This window comes from Tinamus guttatus, unplaced genomic scaffold (assembly GCF_059628265.1).
Source record: "Tinamus guttatus ecotype Peru unplaced genomic scaffold, ASM5962826v1 Tinamus_guttatus_pri_ptg000683l, whole genome shotgun sequence".
Lineage (NCBI taxonomy): Eukaryota > Metazoa > Chordata > Aves > Tinamiformes > Tinamidae > Tinamus > Tinamus guttatus.
This window is the reverse complement of record NW_028289217.1, coordinates 217-27,430: the sequence shown is the minus strand read 5'-3', so window position 1 is coordinate 27,430 and position 27,214 is coordinate 217. Positions and strand designations below refer to the sequence as shown.

The 27,214-nt window shown below is 66.9% G+C and overlaps 3 protein-coding genes across 4 annotated transcripts; all 3 read right to left on the bottom strand.

Moving 5' to 3' along the window:
• Nucleotides 1–686: 686 nt before the first annotated feature.
• On the bottom strand, nt 687–6,521 carry LOC148591873 (general transcription factor IIF subunit 1-like). Of its 2 annotated transcripts, none has more exons than XM_088536611.1 (13): nt 6,497–6,521; nt 5,407–5,453; nt 5,224–5,296; nt 4,224–4,417; nt 3,980–4,150; nt 2,877–3,055; nt 2,663–2,807; nt 2,518–2,579; nt 2,322–2,441; nt 2,162–2,235; nt 1,943–2,081; nt 1,012–1,138; nt 687–898 (listed from the first exon to the last, which is right to left on the bottom strand). In XM_088536611.1, the coding sequence occupies exons 1-13, from the start codon at nt 6,506–6,508 to the stop codon at nt 694–696; spliced, it is 1,548 nt and encodes a 515-aa protein (XP_088392737.1). In that variant the 5' UTR covers nt 6,509–6,521; the 3' UTR covers nt 687–693. The 2 variants fall into 2 exon arrangements, with proteins under 2 accessions (XP_088392737.1, XP_088392738.1); XM_088536612.1 differs by having other exon boundaries at nt 2,518–2,576.
• Nucleotides 6,522–7,608: 1,087 nt separating this feature from the next.
• LOC148591872 (far upstream element-binding protein 2-like) lies at nt 7,609–20,423 on the bottom strand. Its single transcript, XM_088536615.1, has 21 exons — nt 20,406–20,423; nt 20,190–20,294; nt 18,665–18,761; nt 17,251–17,292; nt 17,070–17,109; nt 15,937–15,986; nt 15,770–15,841; nt 15,637–15,694; nt 14,320–14,491; nt 14,147–14,245; nt 12,696–12,794; nt 12,507–12,609; nt 12,321–12,421; nt 12,094–12,235; nt 11,850–12,010; nt 11,647–11,765; nt 11,452–11,540; nt 9,990–10,187; nt 8,703–8,780; nt 8,459–8,619; nt 7,609–7,653 (listed from the first exon to the last, which is right to left on the bottom strand). The coding sequence occupies exons 1-21, from the start codon at nt 20,421–20,423 to the stop codon at nt 7,645–7,647; spliced, it is 2,013 nt and encodes a 670-aa protein (XP_088392741.1). The 3' UTR covers nt 7,609–7,644.
• A 1,063-nt stretch (nt 20,424–21,486) lies between these two features.
• On the bottom strand, nt 21,487–26,004 carry LOC148591871 (uncharacterized; the record flags this gene model as incomplete). The annotated part of the gene is made up of 7 exons (XM_088536614.1): nt 21,487–21,603; nt 21,684–21,767; nt 21,844–21,996; nt 22,986–23,093; nt 24,834–24,908; nt 24,984–25,172; nt 25,807–26,004. Coding segments are annotated over 7 exons (924 nt in total), but the record flags the coding sequence as incomplete, so codon positions are not given.
• Nucleotides 26,005–27,214: the final 1,210 nt, after the last annotated feature.

Genomic DNA, 27,214 nt, shown 5'->3' with positions numbered 1-27,214 from the left:
GAGCTTTTATAGGGAATGGGATGGGGCGGGATGGTGATGCCCCCCCGTGCTGCGTCTCCAGGAGGGATTTACCCCCCTCAAGCGCTTTGGAGCTGCTCCCGGGAGGAATTCGTCCCCCCAGAAGGAATTTGGACCCCCCCCTTGTGCCCTCGGGAAGGAATTTGGCGCCCCCCAAAAGGTATTTGGCCTCCCTGGGGCTCCCAAAAGGGATCTGTCCTTCCTGGGGCTCCCAAAGAGTTTCTGTTTTCACCCCAAGTAGGAAATTTGCCCCCCTCATATCCCCCCAAAGGGAATTTTTGCCCCCAGATGGGGAATTTGTCCCCCTGGGGCTGCTCCAAAGCGGAACTTCCGCCTCCAGGGCCTCCAGGGGGCAAATCCCAAATCCCCCATGGACATTTATAGCCCCAAAGGGGGATTTACCCCCTCCAGAGGGGAGATTTAACCCCCCAGAGCTGCCCCACATATGGATTTACCCCCCCCTTTTCCCTGTGCTACCACCTGGCTCCCATCGTCCCCTCCCCGCGGCGCAGCCATAAATCCCGCCACATTCCAGCCACCCGGAGCCAAGGGAAAAACCCATCAATCCCCAGCGCCTCCCCGGGGAGCATGGAAAAAAAAATCCCCTTTTCTCCCCCCGGCCGCTCCAAAAAACGGCCCCGTTTATTGGAAAAGGAGCCCGGGATGGGGGGGGCACTACTCTTTGAGGAAAAAATGCATCTTTTCGTTGATCATCTTGCGCTCGGGGTTGAGGCGCTTGAGGATCTGCGCGAGGACGTTGACCGTCTGCTCGCTGCTCAGCCCCGTCTTCTTGGTCTGGAACTTCTTGAGCAGGTCCTTGGTGGTCATGGGCTTGCGCGTGAGGTAGCGGCGCACGGCGTCCTCCGTGAGCTGCACGTCCCTGCGCGGGGACACGGCCGGGGGTGACGGGGTGTCCCCGCGGTGCCACCTGGGCCGCTGGCCTTGTCACTTACCCGCTGGCCCTGTCACTTACCCGCTGGCCCCGTCACTTACCCGCTGCTCGGGGTGGATTTTCCCGATTGCGGCTGTGGCGTCGATTTGCCGGAACCGGGCGCCGCCGCCGCGTCCAGTTTGAGGCGTTTGGCGGCCGGCAGCTCCCCCGAGGTGGCCTGGCGCTTCCCTGCGGGGGGGACGCGGCCTTGGGGACAGCTTGGGGACACGGGGGTTGTCCCCAAGGTGTCCCGGGTGCTGCTGCGGGGAAGCGGGAGCCCCTCTTGGGGCCGCCTCGAGGCGCCTCCGGCCCCAGGAGCGGCTTGGAGGCACCCAAGGGTGCTGGGAGCCCCCGTGGGGGGGTGACGAGTCCCGGGAGCTACTTGGGGCCACCCCGGGGTGTCACAAGTCACTTGAGGGGGTCCCAGGAGCCCCCCAGGGTGACAGGAGCCACCAGGAACCCCCTCAAAGCCACCCAAGGGCGCCAGGAGCCCCCTTGGAAGATGCCACGAGTCCCTGGAGCCACCTGGGGCCACCCTGGGGTGTCACAAGTCACTTGAGAGGGATCCAGGAGCTCTTCAGGGTGACACGAGCCACCAGGAACCCCCTCAAAGCCACCCAAGGGCGCCAGGAGCCCCCTTGGAAGATGTCACAAGTCCCTGGAGCCACCTGGGGCCACCATGGGGTGTCACAAGTCACTTGAGAGGGTCCCAGGAGCCCGTCACAGGATGACAGGAGCCACCAGGAACCCCCTCAAAGCCACCCAAGGGTGTCACAAGTCCCAGGAGCCACTTGGGGCCACCCTGGGGTGTCACAAGCCCCTTGGAGCCCCTTTGGAGCCACCTCAGGTGCCACCCCAGGGTGCCAGGAGCCCCTTGGAAGCCACTCAGGGTGCCAGGAGCCCCTTCGGAGCCACCCCAGGGTGCCAGGAGCCCCCAGACCCGTTCCCGGCGGCACCCAAAGGTGCCGGGGGGGGGTCCCCAAAGCCCCCCACCTTGCTCCAGCTTGGAGGCGGCGGCGCGGAGGGTGCTCGAGGTGCTGCCGGGCTCCACCGTGGGCGTCCCCGGGCGGCTGCCGCCCCGCGAGCTGCTGGCCGAGCCCCGACGCTCCTTCTTGGGGGGCGTCTTCTTCTTCTGGGGGGAAAAAATCGGGGGGCGTGGGTGAGGACAGACCCCCAATTAGCGGCTTTTCGCCCCAAAACGCCGCTCCTCACCGCCATGAAGAGCGCGGACGACGTCTCGCTGTCGATGTCGCTCTCCTCCGAGGTCTGCGACTCGTCGCTGCTGTCTGTGGGCCCCCAGGCTCAGCCCCGTTTCCGCCGTTTTTCTACCCAAAACCGCCTCATTCCGCACCCCCCATCCCAACCCTGGCACCTTTCTTCTTCTTCTTCTCCTGCGGCGTCGGGGCCTTCTTCTCCTCCTCCTCCTCCTCCTTCTCCTCCGCGGGTTTCTCCTCCTCGCTCTCCTCGCTGCTCTCACTCGCCTCGTCGATGCCTTGGGACCGGGGGTGACATCAGGGGACATCCCAGGGCCAGGGGGGTCCCCAACAACCTCCCCAGGAACCACCGACCTTTGGGCCCGTCCTCCTCCTTGGTCACCTTGGCCTTCCCCACGTCCTCCTCCAGCGAGCTGCTACGGGGCGAGGGGGGGACACAGGGTGTCACAGGGTGTCACAACCCCCCGTGCCGCAGTGTCCCCAACTCCAGGCCACCCACCTGGAGGCGTCGGACATGTAATCGACCTCCTGGCCCTCGAAGTCGCCGTCGTCGCTGTCCTCGAAGGCCTCGTCGTCCGACCCCTTCTTCTTCTTCTTCTTCTTCCCCGGCGGTGGCTTCTTCTTGGCCTTGGGCGCCTTCTCCCCTGGAGGGGACGGGAAAACTCAGCCCCGTTCCCATCCCCATCCCGCCCTTTTCCCAATCCCGGCCTCACCTTCGGCCTCGCTGGCCTCGCTGTCGTCGGAGCTGAGCTCCAGGTCGTCCTCCAGGTCGTGGATCTTGAGCTCCCCTCCCTTCTTCTTGGGCTTCTTCTCCTTGTCCTCGTCCTCCTCGTCCTGGTCGCGCAGGCGCCGCTGCTGCATGATGCTGAAGTGGTTCAGCACCTTGTTGCGCCTGGGGACACGGCGGGGAGAGGGTGACGCCACTTGGGGACGTTCCCACCCGGCAGAAGGTCCCTCCCGAGCTCCAGGAGGTCCCACATGTGTGTCCGGGATGGCCCCGTGGCTCCAGGATGTCCCCACCAGCTCCAGGATGTGCCCTTCGCTCCAGGACACGTCCCCACCAGCTCCGGGACACATTTCCCACCCCCAGGACGTCCCCTCGGCTCCGGGATGTCCCCTCGGCTCTGGGATGTGTTTCCCAGCTCCGTGACATCCCCTCAGCTCCAGGACACGTCCCCACCAGCTCTGGGACACATTTCCCACCTCCAGAATGTCCTCTTAGCTCTCAGATCTGCTTCCCAGCTCCAGGACATCCTCTCAGCTCCAGGACGTCCCCACCAGCTCCAGGACACGTCTCCCAACCCCAAGGACGTCCCCTCAGCTCCAGGATGTCCCCACTAGCTCCAGGATGTCCCCTCAGCTCTGGGACAAATCTCCTGACCCCAAGGACGTCCCCTCAGCTCTAGGACGTCCCCTCAGCTCCAGGACATTTCTCCCAATCCCAAGGATGTCCTCTCAGCTCCAGGATGTCCCCACCAGCTCCTGGACATGTCTCCCAATCCCAAGGACGTCCCCTCAGCTCTAGGATGTCCCCTCAGCTCCAGACACGTCTCCCAATCCCAAGGACGTCCCCTTGGCTCCAGGACGGATCCTCCAACCCCAGGACGGATCCTCCAACCCCAGGACGTCCCCACCAGCTCCAGAACACGTCTCCCAACCCCAAGGACGTCCCCTGGGCTCCAGGATGTCCCCTCAGCTCCAGGACACATCTCCCAACCCCAAAGATGTCCCCTCAGCTCCAGGATGTCCCCTCGGCTCCAGGACGTCCCCTCAGCCCCGGGCCCCGTCCCCGCCGCGCCGGCCCGGCCCCGCTCACCTCTCCCACTCCTCCTCGGCCTCCTCGGCCGTCAGCGTGCGGTGCTTGGCCACGGGGGTGAAGTTGTACCAGTTGTGCACGGGGAAGGCCTCGAAGGCGCCGTCCGGGCACTGCGTGAAGATGTAGTAGGAGGCGTTCTCGGTGACGCCGCCCTTCTTCACCCCCTTGTACCTGCGGGTGACGGCACCGGCTGCACCGCGCGTCCCCCCGGCGCCCGCCCGGCGCCGCGCGCGGCCCCACTCACTTGCGCCCGGCTTTGCCGTTGACCTTGAGCAGCCAGGGCTGGTCCTCGGCGCGGAATTCCTTGAGGACGATGCCGTATTTTTTGCGGCGCGCTTCCTCGCGGAGCTTGCGGTTGAACTCGCTGCCCGCGCCCGACTCCGGCAGCTCCTCCTCCTGGTAGATCTTCTTGTTGCTCAGGTCCCGCTCCATGCGCGCCTGCGGAATTCCCGGGATCCCGTCAGCCCCTGGGCTTGGTCTGGAATCCCAGCCCTGATCCCGCTGGCCCCAAATCCAGCCCCAAACCTGACCAACCCCCAACCCTGTCCCTGAATCCCAGCCCTGAATCCTGGTGTCCCCAAATCCCAGCCCTGATCCTGCTGGCCCCAAATCCCATCCCTGAATCCTGGTGTCCCCAAATCCCAGCCGCAAATTCAACCAAATCCCAGTCTTGTCCCTGAATCCCAGCTCTGAATCCCGGTGTCCCCAAATCCCAGCCCTGAATCCTGGTGTCCCCACATCCCAGCCCCAAATTCAACCAACTCCCAATCTTGTCCCTGAATCCCAGTTCTGAATCCTGGTGTCCCCAAATCCCAGCCCTGATCCTGCTGGCCCCAAATGCAGCCCCAAACCTGACCAACCCCCAACCCTGTCCTCAAATCCCAGCTCTGAATCCTGGTGTCCCCAAATCCCAGCCCTAAATCCAACCAACCCCCAATCTCATCCCTGAAACCCAGGCCTGAATCCTGCTGGCCCCGAATCCCAGCCCTAAATCCTGGTGTCCAAATCCCATCCCCAAATCCTCATCTCGAATCCAGTTGTCCCTGAATCCCAGCCCTGAATCCCATCCCTCAATCCCGCCAGCTCCGAATCCCCCCCAGTCTCATCCCCGAATCCCACCCTGAATCCAGCCGTCCCCAATTCCCGCTACCTCCAAGCCCCGACCCTAAATCCGGTTGTTCCCCCCCAATCCCGAATCCGCCGCTTCCCGAATCCCGTTCCCCCCCGCCGGAATCCGCCCTCACCTGGTGCCAGGTGGCGAAGTTGACCTTGTCGGCGGCATTAAAGGCCATGATGTTGTACCTCTTGCTGGTGCTCCTGGGGGAGAGGCGCCGTCACCCGCGTCCCCCCGCGTCCCCTCGTGTCCCCTCGTGTCCCCCCACGTCCCCCCGTGTCCCCTGTGTCCCCCGCCGGCGGCAGACACCCACCTGGGCACCCGGACCACGTACTCGGTGACCATTTGGCTGCTGGTGCCCTGCGGAGAGAGGAGCGGAGCGGGATGGGACGGTGCGGGAGGCCCCAAGGGGGTCCCCCGGGGGCCGTGAGGGGATCGATGGGGTCCGTGGGGGCCTTGGGGGATCTATGGGGTCCCCCAAAGGGTCTATGGGGTCCCCGGGGGGCCATGAGGGTCCCGCCAGGGTCCATGGGGGCCCTGGGGGATCTATGGGATCCCCCAAACGGTCTATGGGGTCCCCTGGGGGCCATAAGGGTCCCCCCAGGATCCATGGGGTCCCCCAAGGGTCCATGAGGGTCCTGAGGGATCTATGGGGTTCCCTGGGGGCCATGAGGGTCCCCCCAGTGTCTGTGGGGGCCCTGGGGGATCTATGGGGTCTCCCAAAGGGTCTATGGAGTCCCCTGGGGGCCAGGAGGGTCCTCCCAGGGTCTGTGGGGCCCTGGGGGATCTATGGGGTCCCCCAAAGGGTCTATGGGGTCCATTGGGGGCCAAGAGGATCCCCCCAGGGTCTGTGGGGGCCCTAGGGGTTCTATGGGGTCCCCCAAAGGGTCTATGGGGTCCCCCAGGGTCCGTGAGGGTCCCCCCAGGGTCCATGAGGGCCCTGGAGGATCTATGGGGTCCCCCAAGGGCCTATGGGGTCCCCCCAGGTTCCATGGGGGCCCTGGGGGTTCTAAGGGGCCCCACAAAGGGTCTATGGGGTCCCCTGGGGGCCATGAGGGTCCCCCCAGGGTCTATGGGGGCCCTGAGAGGATCTATGGGGTCCTCCAGGTCCACGAGGGTCCCCCCAGGGTCTATGGGGTCCCAGGAGGGTCCCACAGAGGTCCCGGGGTCCCCTGGTCCCTGTGGGGACCCACCAGCATCCATGGGATTCCTGGGGGGATCTACAGGGTCCCCTGGGGTCCATAAGGCCCCCCCTGGGCCCATGGGTGCTGTGGGGTCCCTAGAGGGTCCATAGGGCACCACGGGGGGTCTCAATGGGTACTGGGGGGGTCCCCCAAAGGGTCCCACCCGGGTCTGGGGGGTCCCATGGGTGCCAGGGGGGGGGTCCCGGGGGTGTCACTCACCAACGAGGCCATTTCTGCGGCAGCCGGGGGGTCCTGGGGGCAGCACGGGGTGAGGGGGGGCCGCAGCCCCCCCGAGGCACCTATAGAGCCCCTACAACCCCCCAACGCAACCCACGGTGCCGGCAGCCCCTATAGGGCCCTTCTACCCCCTCGCAGCAGCCCCTATAGGGCCCCACACGGCACCAGGGTCTCCCGACGACCCTTCCCAAAGCGGCCCCAAGCCCCTAGGAGCCCCTATGGAGCCCCCGACGCCCCTATAGGGCCCTCAGGTCCCCTCGCAAGAGCCCCTATGGGGCCCACACAGCCCCCCCAGCAGCCGCCATGTCCCCAGGAGCCCCTATAGGGCCCTCGTGTCCCCCCCACGCCGCCCGCCATGGCTGCCGAGGGCCCCGTTTCCCCCTCCCGCAGCGTCCCGGACCTACTAGGAGCTCCTATGGATCCCTATGGAGCCCTATGGAGCCCTATAGGAGCGGCCCGACGCGCAGATCCCCCCCCCGGCCCCACCGCGGATGCGTCGTCGCCACCACCGCTCCGCGACTGGCCGCTCCGGGCACCCGTCGCTTCACGCCGCCGCACTGCGCAAGAACCGGAAGCGGCTGGGCGGAAGCGGAAGCTTCCCGCCGCCTCCGGAAGCGTTGCCACGGCAACGCGCCAAGCGCGCCCCGCTTTCAGGCCCGAAACGCCGTTTTTTTTTCGCCCAAAAGCGGCGCGAAAAGGCCCCGTTCCCACCCAAAGCGGCGCGGGGGGAGGCGGGGCACGGAGGCGGGCGGAGGTTTTGTTATCGTTTATTTGTGAAGTTAAAACAAGCGGTAAAAAGTAAAAACCGAGCGGGCGGGAGCCGCCGCCCCGGGGGGGGGGCCGCGCCGCCCCCCCCCCGCCCTCCGCTCCCCCCCCCGCCGTCCTCCCCCCCCCCAAACGTTAGTCGCTTCCTGCTACGGCGGCGGCGGGGCTGGGGGGGGGGGGGGCGGCGCGAGGGGGGGGGGCCGCAGCGGGGGGGGGGGCGGCTGAGGGAGGGGGGGCCGCGGGGCGGGGGGGGGTCACAGAGGAGGGGGGTCACGGGGGGGGGGGGCCGGTCGCCGCCCGGGCCGGCCGCGGCCGCGCCGAAACCAAAAGGGGGGGGTCACGGACGGGGGGGGGTCACATTCGGTTCACTGAGCCTGTGGGGAGAACGGGGGGGGGGGGGTTAGTGGGGGGGGTGGAGAGACCCCCCCCCCCCCCCGTGCAGGTTGGGGTGGGGGGAGCAGCCCCATGTTGGGAAATGGGGGGCCCCGGGGGGGGGCAGGAGTTGGGGGGGGGGTCACAGAGGAAGGTTGGGGGGTCCTGGGAGGGGGGCACAGGGACCATCCCAAGGGGGGCCCCCCCAGGTTTTGGGGGGCGGACAGGGGGATTTGGGGGGTCCCGAGGGGCTCTGGGAAGGGTCCCCAAATGTCCCAGAGGGGCCCGGGGGGGGGGGGGGGCAGAGCCTGGGGGCAGGGCGGGGATTGGGGTGTCCCAAGGGTTGGGGGGGGTCCCAAATATCGGGGGGGGGGGGCTTGGGGAGGGTGTCCCGGACATCAAAGGGGACCCCAAAACGGGTCCCAACGATTTGGGGGGGGGGGGCAGGTGATGGAGGAGCTCCCAGGAATTCGGGGTTGTCCCAGGGATTGGGGGGGGGTCCCAGCTGTCGGGGGGGGCAGCTCCGGGTTGGGGGGGGGTGGTGAAGGGGTCCCCCAGTCCCAGGGGGGGGTCCCAGGGATTAGGGGGGTGCCAGGAGGCTCCCATTTCCTGGGGAGGGGGGGGGGGTCCAGCACCCAGGGGGGGTTCCCAGTATCTGGGGGGGGTCCCAGCACCCAGGAGGGGTTCCCAGTATCCGGGGGGGTCCAATCTCCCAGGGGGGGTTCCCAGCACCCAGGGGGGGTCCCATCTCCCAGGGGGGGTTCCCAGCACTCAAGAGGGGTCCCACCTCCCGGGGGGGGGTCTCACCTGCTGTCCCTGCTGCGTGGGGGGGGGCGCGGGGCCGGCGGCCCCGGGGGTCTGTCCGTAATAGGCCGCCTGTTGCCGGTAGTACTCGGCCCAGGCCGCGCTGTAGTCGGGCTGGGGGCCGGGGGGGGCCCCGGGACCGGCGCCCGTGGCCACCTGGGCCGCTGTGGGGGGGGCGGAGGGGGGGGGTTGTGAGCGAGGTGGGGGCCACCCCAAGCCCCCCCCTCGTTGTCCCCCCAAAACTCACCCTGTTTTTTGTAATACTCCTCCCAGGCTTTTGTGTAGTCCTGCTGCGGGGGGGCCCCGGGCTGCTGGGGCTGCTGGCCTGGGGGGGGGGCAGAAAGGGTTGGGGACCCCCCCGAGGAGCTTTTGTACCTCCCCAGGTGGCCTTAACCCCCCCATCAATCTTTACAACCCCCCCAAAATATTAAGACCCCCCCAAAGTGTCTAAGAGCCCCCCCAAACTTGAGCCCCCTCCACAAGAATATTCAAGCGCCCCCCCCCAAGCCGACTCAGCAGCCCCCCCGGAGGCTGAGGCCCCCCCCTCGGGGGGCCGGTTGGGGTGTTGTGTCATGGGGGTGTTGTGCTCGTCGCGGTGTTGTGCTTGTCATGGTGGTGTGCTCGTGGCGGTGTTTCGCTCATCACAGTGTTGTGTCGTGGGGGTGTTGTGCTCGTCTCAGTGTTGTGCTCATGGGGGTGTTGTGTTGTGCTCGTGGGGGTGTTGTGCTTGTTGGGGTGTTTCGCTCATCACAGTGTTGTGTCGTGGGGGTGTTGTGCTCATGGGACTGTTGTGCTTGTGTTGTGCTTGTGGGGGTGTTGTGCTTGTTGGGGTGTTTCGCTCATCGCAGTGTTGTGCTCATGGGGGTGCTGTGTGCTGTGCTTGTGGGGGTGTTTCACTCATGGGGGTGTTTCGCTCGTCACGGTGTTGTGCTTGTGGGGGTGTTGTGCTCATGTGCTCGTGTGGGTGTTGTGCTCGTGGGATGCTGTGTGCTGTGCTCGTGGGGCTGTTTCGCTCGTCACGGTGTTGTGCTCGTGCTCGTGGGGGTGTTGTGTGTTGTGCTCGTGGGGGTGCTGTGTGCTGTGCTCGTGGGGGTGTTGTGCTTGTGGGGCTGTTTCGCTCGTCACGGTGTTGTGCTTGTGGGGGTGTTGTGCTCATGCGCTCGTGGGGGTGCTGTGTGTTGTGCTCGTGGGGCTGTTTCGCTCGTCGCGGTGTCGTGCTCGTGGGGGTGTTGTGCTTGTGGGGCTGTTTCGCTCGTCACGGTGTTGTGCTTGTGGGGGTGTTGTGCTCGTGGGGCTGTTTCGCTCGTCACGGTGTTGTGCTTGTGGGGGTGTTGTGCTTGTGGGGCTGTTTCGCTCGTCACGGTGTTGTGCTTGTGGGGGCGTTGTGCTCATGTGCTCATGGGGGTGTTGTGCGCATGGGGGTGTTTCGCTCATCGCAGTGTCGTGCTCGTGGGGGTGTTGTACTCGTGGGGCTGTTTCGCTCGTCGCAGTGTCGTGCTCGTGGGGGTGTTGTTTCCGGGGGGGAGCGCGGTACCTATTTTCTTGTAGTACTCCTCCCACGCCTTGGTGTAGTCGGACTGGCCGGTGGGGGGCGGCTGGGGGGGCTCCCCCTGCACCGGGGGGGCGGCGGGGGCCGGCGGCTGCCCCGGCACCGGCCCCGGCGGCTGCTGGTAGTAGTGCGAGTAGTAGGCGGCCCAGGCCGCGTTGGGGTCGGCCGCCGCTGCCGCTTTACCTGGGGGGGCACCGAAATCAGCGGGGGGGGCGGAAAATAAGGGGAGGGCGAAGAGTTGGGGGGGGGGGTCAAAAATTGAGGGGAGGGGGCAAAGAATTAAGGGGGGGTCAAAGAGTTAAGGGGGGGTCAAAAATTGAGGGGAGGGGTCAAAGAATTAAGGGGGGGTCAAAGAGTTAAGGGGGGGTCAAAAATTACGGGGAGGGGTCAAAGAATTAAGGGGAAGGGTCAAAGAATTAAGGGAGGGGTAAAGAATTAAGGGGAGGGTTCAAAGAATTAAGCAGGGTTCAAAGAATTAAGGGGGGAGCAAATAATTAAGGGGGGGTCAAAGAATTAAGGGAGTATCGAAGAGTTCGGGGGTCAAAAAATTAAGGAGAGGGAGCAAAGAATTAAGGATGGGTCAAAGAATTAAGGGGGGAGCAAAGAATTAAGGGGGAGTCAAAGAGTTAAGGGGGGGTCAAAGAGTTAAGGGGGGGCAAAAAATTACAGGGAGGGGTCAAAGAATTAAGGGGGGGTCAAAGAGTAAAGGGGGGGTCAAAAATTAAGGGGAGGGAGCAAAGAATTAAGGGGGGGTTCAAAGAGTAAAGGGGGGTCAAAGAGTAAAGGGGGGTCAAAGAGTACGGGGAGGGGGCAAAATATTAAGGGGGGGTTGAAGAATTAAGGGGGGGTCAAAGAGTTCAAGGGGGGGTGTCAAAATAAATGAAGAAAAATAAAGGACAAGTAAAATGATTAAAAGGAGGGGGGAAAATTGAAAGGGGGGTCCATAAATTAAAGGGGGTGTCAAAATGAATAAAGGAGAAAAATACATAAAAAGGGGATGAGTAATTAAAGGGGGGGTGGAAAAGTTAAAGGAGAGGAGCATAAATTAAAGGGGGGGTCAAAAGTAAATAAAGAGAGGGAATAAAGGAGGGAAAGGATTAAACGTGGGATCCGAAAAGGAAAAGGGGGGTTAAAATAAATAGTGAAATAATTAAAAGGGGGTTCAAAAATTAAAGAGAGGGTTAAGATAAGTTATAAAGGAGTCAAAGAAATAAAAGGAGCGTTCAGGAAATTGAAGAGGAATCAAAAAATTAAAGGGGGGGGGTCAAAATAAACACACAGAGAATAAAATAATTAAAAGGGGAAGGTCAGGAAATTCAAGGGGGGGGGTCAAAATAATTAAAGAGAAATAATTAAAAAGGGGGATCAAGGAATTGGAGGGGGTGTCAAATAAAGAGTAATCGAAGTGGGGGGGTCAAGAAACTCGAGGGGGGGCCGCGACACTCACTGGGGTCGTGGGGGGCCGGCGGCTGCCACTGCGGGTAGGTGTTGCCCCAGCCCTGGGGGGGGTACTGGTGCGGGGGGGGGGCCCCCGGGGCTGCGGGAGAAGGGAGGGGGGGCACTGAGGAGGGCGGGGGGCACCCCCTAAGCGCCCCCCCCCCCTTGGCACCCCCCCGCGGCGGCGGCGGCCCCGGGTACTCACTGCGGGGGGGCGCCCGGCGGGCCCTGGTTGAAGGGCCCCGGGTTGAAGGGGCCCATGGGGCCGGCGGGACCCGGCGGCCCCCCCGGGCCCGGCCCCGGCCCCACGGGGCACAGGGGACCCTGCGGAGGGGACAGAGAGGACGCTCAGGACGCGGGTGGCGCCGAGGGGGGGTGAAGCGGGGTGCCCCCCCCCGGCGCCCCCACCTCGATCTTCTCCTCGATGAGCTGCTTGGCGTGGTCGATCTGCTGGGGGGAGCCGCGGATGATGAAGAGCTTGAAGTTGGGGTCGCCGTTGGGGGGCAGCTGCCGCGAGATCTCCACGAAGGCCCCCGTCTGCTGGTTGATGGCTTTGACGTTCTCCCCCCCTGCGACACGCCGGGGCCGGGGGGTGACACGGGGCCGAGGACGCCGCGGCGGCGGCGGGGAGGGGACGCGGCGCCGCGCTCACCTCTGCCGATCACCAGGCCGCACTTGTGCGTGGGGATGGAGAAGGTCATCTCGCCGCCGGGGGGGCCCCAGCTGCCCTGGCCCCGGCCGCGGCCGCGGCCCCCGGGGGGCATCCCGGGGCCCGGGGGGCCGGGGGGGCCGCTCTGCGGGACACAACGACACGGGGTGAACACGGGGACCCGGGGGGACGCGGTGACCAGGGGGGGACGCGGCGCGCGGCCCCCGTACCCGCAGGCTCTGCAGCAGGTCGTTGATGATGCGCGCCGCGTGCTCGCAGCGCTCGGGGGGGCCCATGATGTGCGCGATCTTCTCCGGGCCCGTCCCGTCGTCTGCGGGACACCGGGACGGGGGGGTCAGCACCGGGATGGGGGGGGTCGGCGAGGCCCCCCCCCCCAAATCCGCGCCGCTCCCGACCTTGTTTGAACTGTATCCGCACGCCGGCGTCGCTCTGGATCTTCTTGATCATTTCGCCGCTGCGGCCGATGACGACGCCCACCGAGTGCCGGGGGACGGGCACCTGCGCGGGGACGCGGCCGGCAGCGGGACGGTGCCGGGGGGGTCCCCGTCGTCCCCCCCGCCGCCGCGTCCCCCCCGCAAGCTCACGTCGATGCCGCCGCCGACGCGGGAGCCATACTCGTTGCGCTCGCCGAAGCCGCCCTGGTCGCGCTCGCGCAGGATGTCCATGACCATCTCGCACGCTTGCTGCGGGACGGGGGACACGGGCACCGTGAGGGGACCATGGGGGGACACGGGGACCACGGGGGTGTCAAAGGGACCGTGAGGGGACACAGGGGACTGTGGAGGGTCATGGGCACCGTGAGGAGCACACGGGGGGTTATGGGGACCACGGGGAGGGCACAGGGACCGTGAAGGGAAATGGGGACCGCAAGGGGACACGGGGACTGTGGGGGGGACACAGGGACTGTGAGGGGACGCAGGGGGGACACGGGGACCATGGGGGGTCATGGGGACCACAGGGAGGTCACGGGGACCATGGGGGGAAATGGGGACTGTGGGGGGGACACAGGACCGTGAGGGGACGCAGGGGGGACACGGGGACCATGGGGGTCAAAGGGACTCTGAGGGGACACAGGAACTGTGGAGAGTCATGGGCACCGTGAGGGGCACATGGGGGGAATACGGGGACCACAGGGAGGGCACAGGGACCATGGGGGGAAATGGGGACTGTGGGGGGGACACAGGACTGTGAGGGGACCATGGGGGGACACGGGGACCACGGGGGTGTCAAAGGGACCGTGAGGGGACATGGGGGACTGTGGAGGGTCATGGGCACCGTGAGGAGCACACGGGGGGTTATGGGGACCACGGGGAGGTCACGGGGACAATGGGGGAAATGGGGACCGCAAGGGGACATGGAGACTGTGGGGGGGACACAGGGACTGTGAGGGGACGCAGGGGGGACATGGGGACCACGGGGGTGTCAAAGGGACCGTGAGGGGACATGGGGGACTGTGGGGGGGACACAGGACCATGAGGGGACCATGGGGGGACACGGGGACAACGGGGGTGTCAAAGGGACCGTGAGGGGACACGGGGGACTGTGGAGGGTCATGGGCACCGTGAGGAGCACACGGGGGGGAATACGGGGACCACGGGGGTTATGGGGACCGTGGGGGGAAACGGGGACTGCAAGGGGACACGGGGACTGCAGGGGGTCACAGGCACCGTGACAGGACACAGGGACTGTGGGGGGGACATGGGGACTGTGAGGGGACATGGGGACCACAGGGCCCATGGGGACCATGGTGGGGACACAGGGCCTACGGCGGGGACACGGGAACAAAGAGCATCATGGGCACCGTGGGGGGCACACAGGGGTCACGGGGACCATGGGGGGACACAGGGACCATGAGGGGACATGGGGACTGTGTGGGGGGGGTATCATGGGGACCACGAGGACTGTGGGGGGACACAGAGACCACAAGGGGACACAGGGACTGCAGGTGGTCACAGGCACCGTGGGGGGGACATGGGGACCACGGCGGGTCACGGGGACCGTGGAGGGACACGGGGACCGCGGTGGGGGGTCCTACCTGCACTTTGTAGGGGTCACCGATAATCCGCAGCGGTTTGTCCACGTTGGTGTTTTGGGAACCGTCTTGGATGAGGATCATTTTAACGCCGGCGCGTTCCTGCGGCGGGACGGGGCTCAGCGCGCGCCGAGAACACGCCAAGGACACGCCAAGGACACGCCAAGGACACGCACCTGGAGCTGCTTGATGGTCTCGCCGCCCTTGCCGATGACGAGGCCGGCCTTGCCGGCCGGGATCATGATCTCCTGCACTGTCCCGTTCTGACCGTTCGCGTTGTCATGGAATTGTCCCGGGGGTCCCCCCCGGCCCCGGGACACGATGTCGTCCAGCATGAGCTTGGCCTTCCTGCGGGGGACACGCGTGTCACGCGCCGGGGACACACACACACACGTGTGGCACATGGCGAGGGACACACACACGTGTCACATGGCGAAGGACACACATGCGTGGAATGCGGTGAGGGACACGTGTGTCACGTGGCGAGGGACACACACACAACACGTGTCATGCAACAGGGGAGCACATATATGTGTCACATGCTGGGGAATGGACACATGCATGTCGCATGGCAGAAGAACACACGTGTGTCACACGGTGGGGGACACACGCGTGGCACGTGGCGATGGACACACACACGTGTCACATGGCGAAGGACACACATGCGTGGAATGTGGTGAGGGACACGTGTGTCACGTGGCGAGGGACACACACAACACGTGTCACGCAACAGGGGAGCACATACATGTGTGTCACATGGTGAGGGATGGACACACGCATGTCACATGGCAAAGAGACACATGCATGTCACACAGCGCAGAGATACACACGAATGTCATGTCAGCGGGGGACACACGCGTGTGTGTCACATGGTGGGGGACGGACACACACGTGTCGCGGCGGGTGACACAAACGCATGTCACATGCCGAGGGACACGTGTGTCACATGGCGGGGGGACGGACACACACGTGTCACAGCGGGTGACACAAACGGGTGTCACATGCCGAGGGACATGTGTGTCACATGCTGGGAGGACATATACGTGTGCCACGTGGCGAGGGACACCCGCGTGCCACACAGCAGGGGACACACACGCGTGTCGGACACACATGCATGTCACACGGCGAGGAACACCCGCATGCCACGCAGTGTGGGGACACGTGTGCCATGTGGGGATGGGGACACACACACACGTGTCACGCAGTGGGGGAACACATACATGTGTGTCACACGGTGGGGGACACACACATGCATGTCACATAGCAGGGGGGACACGTGTGTCGCGCTGGGGACGCAGACACGTGCCATGCAGCGGGGCGACATGCATGTCACGCAGCAAGAGGACACACACACGTGCCATGCAGCGAGGGGACACGCATGTCACACAGCAGGGAGACACACACATGTCGCGTGGTGTGGGGACACACACGTGTCACATCGGGGGACACACGTGTCACATCGGGGGACACGCGTGCGCGCCGCCAATACTCACTGCACGGACTCCGGGGAGCCGGTGAGGGACACGCTGCGCTCAGGGAGGCCGCCGCTGTCTGGGGGTGGCGGGAGGGGACACGTGTGACACCCCGTGGTGTCCCCCGTGTCCCCCCGCCGCCGCCCGCTCCTACCTGGCGAGATCTGCACTTTGCAGCCCGAGTCCTGCTGGATTTTGTTGATCTGCTCCCCGCCCCGGCCGATGACTGCGGGACATCGGGGGGCAGTGAGGGGGGCGCAGTGTCCCCCCCCCCACTCCGGGGTGTCCCCAATGTCCCCTCCCCGCGGTGACGGTACTCACTGAGTCCCACCATGCCATCGGGCACCCGGTACTCCTCGGTCACCGTCGACCTGCTGGCAAGGGGACACAGCGTCAGGCTCTGCAAGGGGGGCATGTGGGGACAAGGTGGGGACAAGGCGGGGGACACTACTGGGACAAAGACGGGGGGACGTGGCTGCTGTGGGGACAGCGGGATGGATGTCACCACAGCAAGAACGTGGTGGCAGCAGGGACAGAAGGGACGGGGTGGGGACAGAGAGGTTGGCACGGGGTAAAGGTGTGAAGGGGACACCATGGGGACAGCAGAAACACCGAGGGGACAGAGGGGACATCCGGGCAACACACGCACAGGGACGCTGCAGGGATGCTGGGGACACCGTGAGGATGCCAGGGACACCGTGGGGACACCGTGGGGACGCTGGGGAGACTGTGGGGACACCGGGGATGCCGCAGAGATGCTGTGGACACTGTGGGGATGCTGGGGACACCATGGGGATGCTGGGGACACTGCGGAGATGTGGGGGACACCATGGGGATGCTGGGGACACCGTGGGGATGCCAGGGACATCACAGGGATGCTGCAGGGATCCTGGGGACACCATGAGGATGCCGGGGACATCATGGGGACACCGCGGACATGATGAGGACGCCATGAGGATGCTAGGGACGCCGTGGGGACGCTGGGGACGCCACGGGGATGCCGGAGATGCCATGGAGATGCTGGGGACGCCATGGGGACGCCGGGGACACCATGGGGACGCCGTGGGGATGCTGGGGACACCGTCGGGATGTTGGGGACGCCACGGGGATGCCACCAGGATGCTGGAGACACCATAGGGATGCCGTGGGGACGCTGCGGACATCATAGGGACACCGACACCATGGGGATGCCGGGGACACCACGGGGATACTGGAGACACCGTGGGGACACCGCAGAGACGTTGGTGACACCATGGGGACACCAGGGACACCACGGGGATGCTAGGGACACTGTGGGGACACCATGGGGACGCCAGGGACACCACGGGGATGCTAGGGACACCGTGGGGACGCCGCAGAGATGCTGGTGACAGCATGGGGACACCAGGGACACAGTGGGGATGCTAGGGACACCGTGGGGACCCCACGGGGACGCCGGGGACACCGGGGCTCACCTGGGCGGGGGGTGCATGGGCCCCAGCTGGGAGGGCAGCGCTGGAAGGGAAGGGCCGTGAGGCCGGGGCGCGGGCGCCCCGGGGAGGCCGGCGCCGCCGGGGGCCGGGGGGGGCAGCCCGGGCCGCGTCCCCGGGTCCCCCCGCGGCGCCGCCGCCCCGGCCCCCGCCCGGCCCCGCTCACCGTCGCCCGGCGCCGCCGCCAGCTTCTTGCTCTCGGGCTGGTCTGCGGGGAGGGAAGGAGGCGTCAGCGCCCGCGGGGGACGCGCGGGGACGCGGCCCGGTCCACGCGGGGACAGGGCCAGTCCCAGCCCCGGGGACACGGACCCATATAGAGACACGGCCCAGTCCCCACGGGGACAGGTCAGCTCGAGCCCTGGGGACGTGGATCCCCACAGGGACGTGGATCTCCACAGGGACACGGCCCGATTCCCATGGGGACACAGTCACCTCCAGCCCCGGGGATGTGGATCCCTACAGGGACATGGCCTGGTCCCCACGGGGACAGGGCCAGCCCCAGCCCCGGGGACACGGATCCCTACAGGGACACGGTCCGGTCCCCATTGAGACGGGTCACCTCCAGCCCCGGGGACACGGATCCCCACAGGGACACAGCCCGGTCCCCACGGGGACAGGGCCATCCCCAGCCCCGGGGACACGGATCCCCACAGGGACGTGGATCCCCACAGGGACGCGGCCCGGTCCCCATGAGGACATTGTCACCCTCATCCCCAGGCACACGGATCCCTACAGGGACACGGCCCGGTCCCCACGGCGACAGGTCACCCCAGCCCTGGGGACACAGATCCCCACAGGGACGCGGCTCGGTCCCCATGAGGACATTGTCACCCTCATCCCCAGGCACACAGATCCCTACAGGGACGCGGTCCAGTCCCCAAGAGGATGTGGCCTTTCCCTAAGGGGACACAGAGCAGGTACAGGGGGACACGGCCACCCCTAAAGGCGCCTGGGGGACATTCTGGTCCACACAGCCAATACAGCCACTGCTAAGGGAACACAGACCTACCACAAAGGGACATGGCCACCCCTAAGGTGACAAATATCGCTCACAGAAGAACGTGGCCACTTCTAACGGGACGCAAACCACTCATAAAAGGGCACAAGAACATGAATCAGTCACACGGGGACAGGGCCACCCCTAAGGGACACAGATCAGTCACAGGGGGACATGGCCCCCTCCAAGGGGGCGTAGCCACCTGTAAATAGGGACACAGCCCCCCCAGGGGACATAGCTCTGCGGGGGACGGGGACACACTGTGGCCCTCACAGGAGCGCAGAATCATCCCCAAGGGGACATAAAACAGCCACAGAGGGACATGGCCCCCCCTAAGGGGACACAGGCCACTCACACAGGGACACGGCCACCCCTAAAGGGGGACACGGCCACCCCTAAAGGGGGACACGGCCCCAAGAGGGGGGACACAGCCACTACCAAGGGGACAAAGAGCAGCCGCAGGGGCACACGGCCACCCATAACAGGGGACACAGCTCCAGAGGGCCATAGAGCAGCTGCAGGGGGGGGACACACACGTCCCCCCCGCCGTGTCCTCGTGTCCCCGTCGCGGTGGCGGCCGCACCTCCGTCCTCCAGCTGCCGCTTCTGCCCCCCGAAGCCAAAGTCGGGCGCGTTGTTGTTGACGGCGGTGGCGGCGTCGCCACCGATTTTCGCCGCGATCTGGGGAGAAAAAGTGACGGGAAAGGGGAAGGTGACGGCACCGGCCGGGAAGGGGTGACGGGACCGGCCGGGAAGGGGGTGACGGGACCGGGAAGAGGAGAATGGGAGGGAAAGGGGGTGACAGAACCGGCTGGGGTGACGGGATGGGACAGGGGAAGATGGGACCAGCAGCAGGTGACAGGATGGGATGGGGCGATGGGATGGGACAGCAGGTGACAGGACCGGCTGGAAGCGACAGGATGGGACAAAGAACTGGCTAGAGGTGACGGATTTGGACAGTGGGTGACAGGACTGGCAAGGGGTGACAAGATGGGACAGGAGGGGGTTGACAAGATGGGACAAGAGTGAGGAGACCGGCTGGGAATGATGGGACCAACCAGGGGGGACGGGATGGGATGGGGGGTGACAGGACCAGCTGGGGGTGACAGGATGGGACAGGGGGTGACGGTAGCGGCTGGAGGTGACGGGATGGGACAGGGGCGATGGGACTGGCCAGGGGTGACAGGATCAGCTGGGGGGTGACGGGATGGGACAGGGGTGATAGGACCGGCCGGGGACGATGGGATGGGACAGAGGGTGACAGAATGGGACAGGGGTGATGGGACCGGCTGGAGATGACAGGATGGGACAGGGGTGACGGGACCAGCTGGGAATAATGAGATGGGACAGGGGGTGACAGGGTGGGACAGGAACAACGCGACCAGCTTGAGGTGACGGGATGGGACAGGGATGACAAGATGGGACGGGGGTGACGGGACGGGCCGGGGATAATGGGACCAACCGGGGGTTATGGGATGGGACAGGGGGTGGCAGGATGGGACAAGGGTGACGGGACCGGCCGGGGATGACAGGACCAACCGGGGGTGATGGGATGGGACGGGGGGTGGCAGGATGGGACAGGGGTGACGGGACGGGCCGGGGATAATGGGACCAACCGGGGGTGATGGGATGGGACGGGGGGTGGCAGGATGGGACAGGGGTGACGGGACCGGCTGGAGGTAACAGGATGGGACAGGGGTGACGGGACCGGCCGGAGATGATGGGACCAACCGGGGGTGATGGGACCGGCCGGGGGGGACACGACGGAACCCGCAGCGCCCGGTGCCTCCACACGCCGCCGCGACCCCAAACCCCCGATTTGTGCCTCAAAACCAACGCGTTTTTTTTTTTTCTCTCTCTATTCCGGTGCATTCGCCTCGTTTCTCACTCTCCCGCCACTCAACTTTCCCGCTGCTTCTCCCGCCGCCTCCGGTACCGCCCCCCCCCCCACACACACACACTCCCGCCCTTCCCGGGGGGAGGTCACGCCGGTAACCGGAGGGAGGCGGGGGAAGGGGGGCGGGGGTGTTACCGGGGATGCCCACGTGACCGGCGGGTCTGTGTGTGCGTGTGCGGGGCGGGAGCGGGGCCGGCGGCGCCGCCGCTCACCTGGCGCGCGCGCTGCACGGCGTCGGCGAACGCGTCCTTGCGGATGGCGCCGGGCGGGCCGCCCCCCGCGCCGGGCGGGCCGCCCCCCGCGGGCCCCGCGCCTCCCTGCGGCGGCGGCGGCGGCGGCCCCGCGTTGGCGGCGGCGGCGGCGTTGGCGGCGTTGGGGGGAGGGCCGCCCCCCCCGGCGGCCCCCGCGGCGGCGGGAGGGGGCCCGGCCGCGCTGAACTCGGACATGGCGGCGGCGGCGGCGGCGGCGAGGGCGCGACGCGGGAAGCAGGCCGCGCTCTCCACACACACGCCGCGGAGCACGCTGGGAGCGGGAGGCGGGACTTGCGGCGCGGCGCCCGCCCCTTCGCGGCGCGGCCCCCCCACGGCGACCCGCGCAGCCGCCGGCCAATGGGAGGCGCGGGGATGGGGTGAGTGGCGGCGCGCGGCGGCCAATCAGGCGGAGGAACGAGGCGGCGCGCTCTGCGGGCCTATCAGGAGGCGGGGAGGCGGGGACCTAAGTGTGAGTGGCGGGGGATGCAACCAATAGGCATAGAAAGAGAGTCGACGGGGTATCCGCATTGGATGCCCGGCTCTTAGGATTGACGCGGCGGCTCGCCAATCGCACGCAGCTTGGTTGCCGTCGGTAGCCTATCATTGGATGAGCGGACAGGGAGTGCGCCGGGAAGAGGGCGGGCCCCTGCTTGATTGGCGCTCGGCGCGGCCAATGGCGCACGGCGAGCGCCTGCGCTGCCTGCCCCGCAGAGCCGCCGGCGGCTCATGATTGACAGTGCGCACAGCCAATGAGAGAGGAGGCAGCTACACGCTAGGCCGCTATTGGCGGGCAGGGCGCGCGGGGGCAGGACTCATCTAGAATGACATGAAGGCAAATCAATCAGGGCAGCAAGCTGGCGATCTGATTGGAGGGAGGCGGTGGGCGGGGCCAGCGCAGAGTGAAAGCCAGTCAGGCCAATCCCAAGCCACGGGCGGGTCCCCGCAGTGACTGACAGGCCGTGCACCAATGAGCTGGCAGCGCTGCACCCCAACATGGGCAGGAAGGCGGGTCCGCGCATGACTGACAGCCCTGCTGGCCAATGAGCGCGAGGGCCGCGCCGGGGGCAGCCAAGGAGCCTCGTGAGGCCGTTTGGGAGGGAAACGGCAGCCAATGGGAGGCCAAGCGCCATGATTGACGGCGCTGCGGGCCAATGGGGTGGCAAAGGCGGGTGCTAATCTCCCCCCCAAAAGTGCAGCACAAGCCCCATGGGGTCCCCCACACGGGGGCCATTTATTACCCAGGCCGGGGCGGGGGGGCTCAGGTGGCGGCCGCCCGCGGCTCCGTCTTGGCCTCGGGCTCCGCGGGCGGCGCGGGCGGCACCGGGGGGTTGCGCAGGTCCATGTAGAACGTCAGCGACACCCCCATGGCGAAGAGCTGCGGGGCAGGGACCCGCGCGGGGGTCAGCGGCAGCCCCACGGCGGGGACCCCCCGCCCCACGGAAACGCAGCCCCCACCTGCAACAGGGCAGCGACGGTGGCGACGGCGCCCAGCCCCAGGCTGCGCTCCTTGATGAGCGCCATGAGCTTCTTGTAGCAGCCCTGCGGGAGGCACAGGCGGCCGCGGGTGTTGCCGCGGGGTGTTGCGCGGGTGTGCGCGCGGCGGGGGCGGTCCTACCTGGGGGTGCACCACGGTGGGGTGGGTGTTGTGGCCGTCGCACGCGGGGCTGGCCGGCCGCAGGCAGCAGCTGCGGGGGTAGCTGCGGCGCGAGCGCGCCTGGAACGCGGAGCCCGCGAAGTCCGCGTAGCCGTGGACGCCGCAGCAGCGCAGCTGGGGGCGCCCCGTCAGCGCCGGGACCCCGACGCCCGCGGCACCCGCGTCCCCAGGGTCCCCAGGGTCCCCAGCACCCGAGGACCCGCGTTCCCAATGTCCCCAGGGTCCCCAACGCCCAAGAACCCATGTTCCAAACATCCCCAGGGTCCCCACTGCCTGAGGACCCACCTTCCCAATGTCCCCAGGGTCCCCAACGCCCACGGCACCCACGTTCCCAGGGTCCCCAACGCCCACGGCACCCACGTTCCCAGGGTCCCCAATGCCCGAGGACCCATGTTCCCAATGTCCGCAGGGTCCCCAACGCCCGCGGCACCCACCTTCCCAATGTCCCCAGGGTCCCCAATGCCCAAGGACCCACCTTCCCAATGTCCCCAGGGTCCCCAATGCCCGAGGACCCGTGTTCCCAATGTCCCCAGGGTCCCCAACGCCCACGGCACCCACCTTCCCAACGTCTCCAGGGTCCCCGACGCCCTCAGCACCCAGGTCCCCAGTGTCCCCAGTGTCCTCAACACCCATGGTCCCATGATTTCAATGTCCCCAGTGTCCCCAACACCTGTGGGACCCACGTTCCCAATGTCCCCAACGCCCCCTCTTCCCAGAGACCCACGTTGCTGATGTTCCCAATGCCCGTGGGACTGCGTTCCCAATGTCCCCAACGTCTCGCAGCCGCAGGGACCCAGGTTCCCCATGACCCCAGCACCCCAGGGACCCACGTTCCCAATGTCCCCCCAGTCCCAGGGACCCACGTTCCCAACCTCCCTTAGCCCCCATGGTCTCCACATCCCAATCTGGTGTCCCCAGTGTCCCACAGCCCCTGCACCCCGTGTCCCCAATCCCCTCTACCCAAATTCCCTCGTCCCCACAGCCCCAGTGCCCCTTGGCCCAACGTCCCCATGTCCCCTATCCCCCACACCCGAGTGTCCCCGCTAGCCCATGATGCCCCATGGCTCCATGTCCCCAGTGTCCCTTGTCCCCAGCGTCCCCACCTTGGTCATGAAGGCGTCCCAGCCCTCGGTGACGAGGCCGCCGTCCCGCGCTGCCCCATAGCGGCGCCTCAGGGCCCCCAGTGCCTTGTCCAGCACCAGGCTGCGGGCCTGCGCGCGCCCCGCGTCACCGGCTGTCCCCACGGGACCCCCAAACCCCTGGGGGACCCACTGGACCTCCCAATGGGACCCCAAAACCCCTGGGAGATTCTCATGGGACCCCAAAACCCATGGGATCCCCCCCAGGACCACCCCCAAGGGACCCCAAATCCCCTTGGATTTCCCAATGGGACCCCAAACCCCTGGGAGACCCTCATGAGACCTCAAAATCCCTGGAGTCCCCCCTAGGGACCCCAAATTCCACTGGACCTCCCAATGGACCCCCAAGCCCCTGGGAGACTCTCATGGGACCCCAAAACCCATGGGATCCCCCCCAGCGACACCCCCAATGGACCCCAAATCCCCCTGGACCTCCCAATGGGACCCCAAACCCCTGGGAGACCCTCATGGGACCCCAAAATCCCTGGAATCCTCCCTAGGGACCCCAGATTCCACTGGACCTCCCAATGGGACTCCAAAACCCCTCGGAGACCCTCATGGGACCCCAAAACCCATGGGATCCCCCCCAGGACCACCCCCAAGGGACCCCAAATCCCCCTGGACCTCCCAATGGGACTCCAAACCCCTGGGAGACTCTCATGGGACCCCAAAATCCCTGGAATCCCCCCTAAGGACCCCAAATTCCACTGGACCTCCAAATGGGACTCCAAAACCTCTGGGAGACTCTCATGAGACCCCAAAACCCATGGGATCCCCCCCAGCGACAACCCCAAGGGACCCCAAATCCCCCTGGACCTTCCAATGGGACCCCCAAAATCCCTGGGAGACCCTCATGGCATCCTAAAATCCCTGTGATCCCCCTAGGGACACCCCCCAAGGGACCCCAAATCACCCTGGACCTCCCAATGGGTCTCCAAAACCCCTGGGAGACCCTCATGAGACCCCAAAACCCATGGGATCCCCCCTAGAGACCCCAAATTCCACTGGACCTCCCAATGGGACCCCAAAACCCCTGGGAGACCCTCATGGGACCCCAAAACCCGTGGGATTTCCCCCCCCCCAGTGACATCCCCCAGGGACCCCAAATCCCCCTGGACCTCCCAATGGGACCCCCAAACCCCTGGGAGACACTTGTGGGACCCCAAAATCCCTGTAATACCCCCTAGGGACCCCAAATTCCACTGCACCTCCCAATGGGACCCCAAAACCCCTGGGAGACTCTCATGAGACCCCAAAATCCATGGGATCCCCCCCAGCGACAACCCCAAGGGACCCCAAATCCCCCTGGACCTCCCAGTGGGACCCCAAAACCCCTGGAATCCCCCCTAGAGACCCCAAATTCCACTGGACCTCCCAATGGGACCCCCAAAGCCCTGGGAGACCCTCATGAGACCCCAAAACCCATGGGATCCCCCCCAGCAACAACCCCAATGGACCCCAAATCCCCCTGGATCTCCCAATGGGACCCCCAAAACCCCTGGGAGACCCTCATGAGACCCCAAAACCCATGGGCTCCCCCCCAGGGACACCCCCAAGGGACCCCAAATCCCCCTGGACCTCCCAATGGGACCCCAAAACCCCTGGGAGACCCTCATGGGACCCCAAAACCCCTGGAATACCCCCTAGGGACCCCAAATCCCCCTGAACCTGCTAATGGGTCCCCCAAAGCCCTGGGATCCCCCCCAGGGACACCAAAACCCTTGGGGACACCCCCACATGGGACCTCCCCCAATGTCCCCGTGGGGCAGGACCTGCCGGGACCCCCAGCCCCCCCGGCCCCCCGTTGCTCACGAAGGGGGTGTAGTCGTAGACGAAGACGGCGGCGGCCACCTCGGCCACGAAGAGCACGGTCACCACCACGAAGAACTGCCGAGGGCCGGGGGCGCGTCACCGCCGCGGCCGGGCGGCACCGCGGCACCGCGGCACGGCCGCCGGCACAACCTTCACCACCTCCAGCACAACCGCCGGCACAACCTGCACCTCTGGCACAACCTCCGGCACAACCTCCAGCACAACCTGCACCTCCTGCACAACCTCCAGCACAACCTGCACCTCCGGCACAACCTCCGGCACAACCTCCGGCACAACCTCCACCTCTGGCACAACCTCCGGCACAACCTCCTGCACAACCTACACCTCCGGCACAACCTCCAACACAACCTGCACCTCCGGCACAACCTGCACCTCTGGCACAACCTCCAGCATCTCCAGCACCACCTCCACCTGCATCTCCCACTCCTCCTCCATCTCTATCTCCACCAGCACCTCTACTACCTGCATCACCACCTCCACCTCCTCCACCACCTCCTCCTCCTCCTCCTCCACCACCTCCTCCTCCTCCTCCTCCACCTCCACCACCTCCTCCACAACCTCCTCCTCCTCAACCTCTTCCACCTCAACCTCCACAACCTCCTCCTCCTCAACCTCCTCCTCCACAACCTCCTCCTCCTCAACCTCCTCCTCCACAACCTCCTCCACCACCTTCACAACCTCCTCCTCCACCTCCTTCTCCACCTCCTCAACCTCCTCCTCCACAACCTCCTCCACCACCTCCACAACCTCCTCCTCCACCACCTCCTCCACCTCCTTCTCCACCTCCTCCACCTCCTCCTCCACAACCTCCTCCTCCACCTCCACAACCTCCTCCTCCACCTCCACAACCTCCTCCTCCACCTCCTTCTCCACCTCCTCAACCTCCTCCTCCTCAACCTCCTCCTCCTCCTCGGCCTCCGCGCGCTGCCCCCCGCGCCCCCCAGGCCCGTACCAGCAGGAGCAGGTTGGGGCGCCGGGCCCAGGCCCCCCAGGCGCCCGCGGCGCCCGCCAGCCCCAGGGCGCAGCCGGCGGCCACGCAGGCGTCGCCCACGTGCACGAAGACGACAGCGCGGGCGCCCGCCACGCGCCCGAAGGAGCCGCTGGCCAGGCGGCTCCAGAGCCCCAGCACCGCCAGCCCCCAGCCCCAGAGCTGCGGCCGCGCGTCAGCCCGGGCAAGGGGCCCGGGACCGCCCCACGGAGCCGCCAGGACCGCCCCACGGAGCCCCAGAGAGCTCCCAGGACTGCCCCACGGGACCCCCAGAGCCCCCCAGGACCGCCCCACGGGACCCCACAGCCCCCCAGGACTGCCCCACGGGACCCAGAGAGCCCCCAGGACCGCCCCACGGAGCCCCAGAGCCCCCAGGACTGCCCCACGGGACCCCCAGAGCCCCCCAGGACCGCCCCACGGGACCCCCAGAGCCCCCAGGACCGCCCCACGGAGCCCCAGAGCCCCCAGGACTGCCCCATGGGACCCCCAGAGCCCCCCAGGACCGCCCCACGGGACCCCCAGAGCCCCCAGGACTGCCCCACGGGACCCCAGAGGCCCCAGGACCGCCCCACGGGACCCCAGAGCCCCCAGGACTGCCCCACGGGACCCCCAGAGCCCCCCAGGACCGCCCCACGGAGCCCCAGAGAGCTCCCAGGACTGCCCCACGGGACCCCCAGAGCCCCCCAGGACCGACCCACGGGACCCCAGAGCCCCCAGGACTGCCCCACGGGACCCAGAGAGCCCCCAGGACCGCCCCACGGGACCCCCAGACCCCCCAGGACTGCCCCACGGGACCCCCAGGACCGCCCCACGGGACCCCCAGAGCCCCAGGACTGCCCCACGGAGCACCCAGAACTGCCCCATGGGATCCCCGGACCCCCCAGAACTGCCCCATGGGACCCCCGGACCCCCCAGGACTGCCCCATGGGACCCCCAGAGCCCCCAGGACCGCCCCAGGGATCCCAGAGAGCCCCCAGGACCGCCCCAGGGATCCCAGAGAGCCCCCGGACCGCTCCATGGGACCCCCAGAGCCCCCAGGACCACCCCACAGAACCCAGAGAGCCCCCAGGACCGCCCCACGGGACCCCCCAGAGCCTCCAGGACCGCCCCACGGGACCCAGAGGGCCCCCAGGACTGCCCCATGGGACCCCCAGAGCCCGCAGGACTGCCCCATGGGACCCCCAGAGCCCCCCAGGTCCGCCCCACGGGACCCCCAGAGCCCCCAGGACCGCCCCACGGGACCCCCAGAGCCCCCCAGGACCGCCCCACGGGACCCCCAGAGCCCCCAGGACCGCCCCACGGGACCCCCAGAGCCCCCCAGGACCGCCCCACGGGACCCAGAGGGCCCCCAGGACTGCCCCACGGGACCCCC

Excerpts from the sequence above, each read along its gene's own strand:
- LOC148591873 (XM_088536611.1), bottom strand. Across the intron at positions 5,297-5,406 it reads TACGTGGTCCGGGTGCCCAG|GAGCACCAGCAAGAGGTACA; the intron begins GTGGGTGTCTGC and ends CCTCTCCCCCAG. Across the intron at positions 2,808-2,876 it reads CGAGGCCAGCGAGGCCGAAG|GGGAGAAGGCGCCCAAGGCC; the intron begins GTGAGGCCGGGA and ends CGTCCCCTCCAG.
- LOC148591872 (XM_088536615.1), bottom strand. Across the intron at positions 11,541-11,646 it reads CCGCCGGGCGCCCCCCCGCA|CCCGGGGGCCCCCCCCCCGC; the intron begins GTGAGTACCCGG and ends TTCTCCCGCAGC. Across the intron at positions 10,188-11,451 it reads GCCGGCCCCCCACGACCCCA|GTAAAGCGGCAGCGGCGGCC; the intron begins GTGAGTGTCGCG and ends GTGCCCCCCCAG.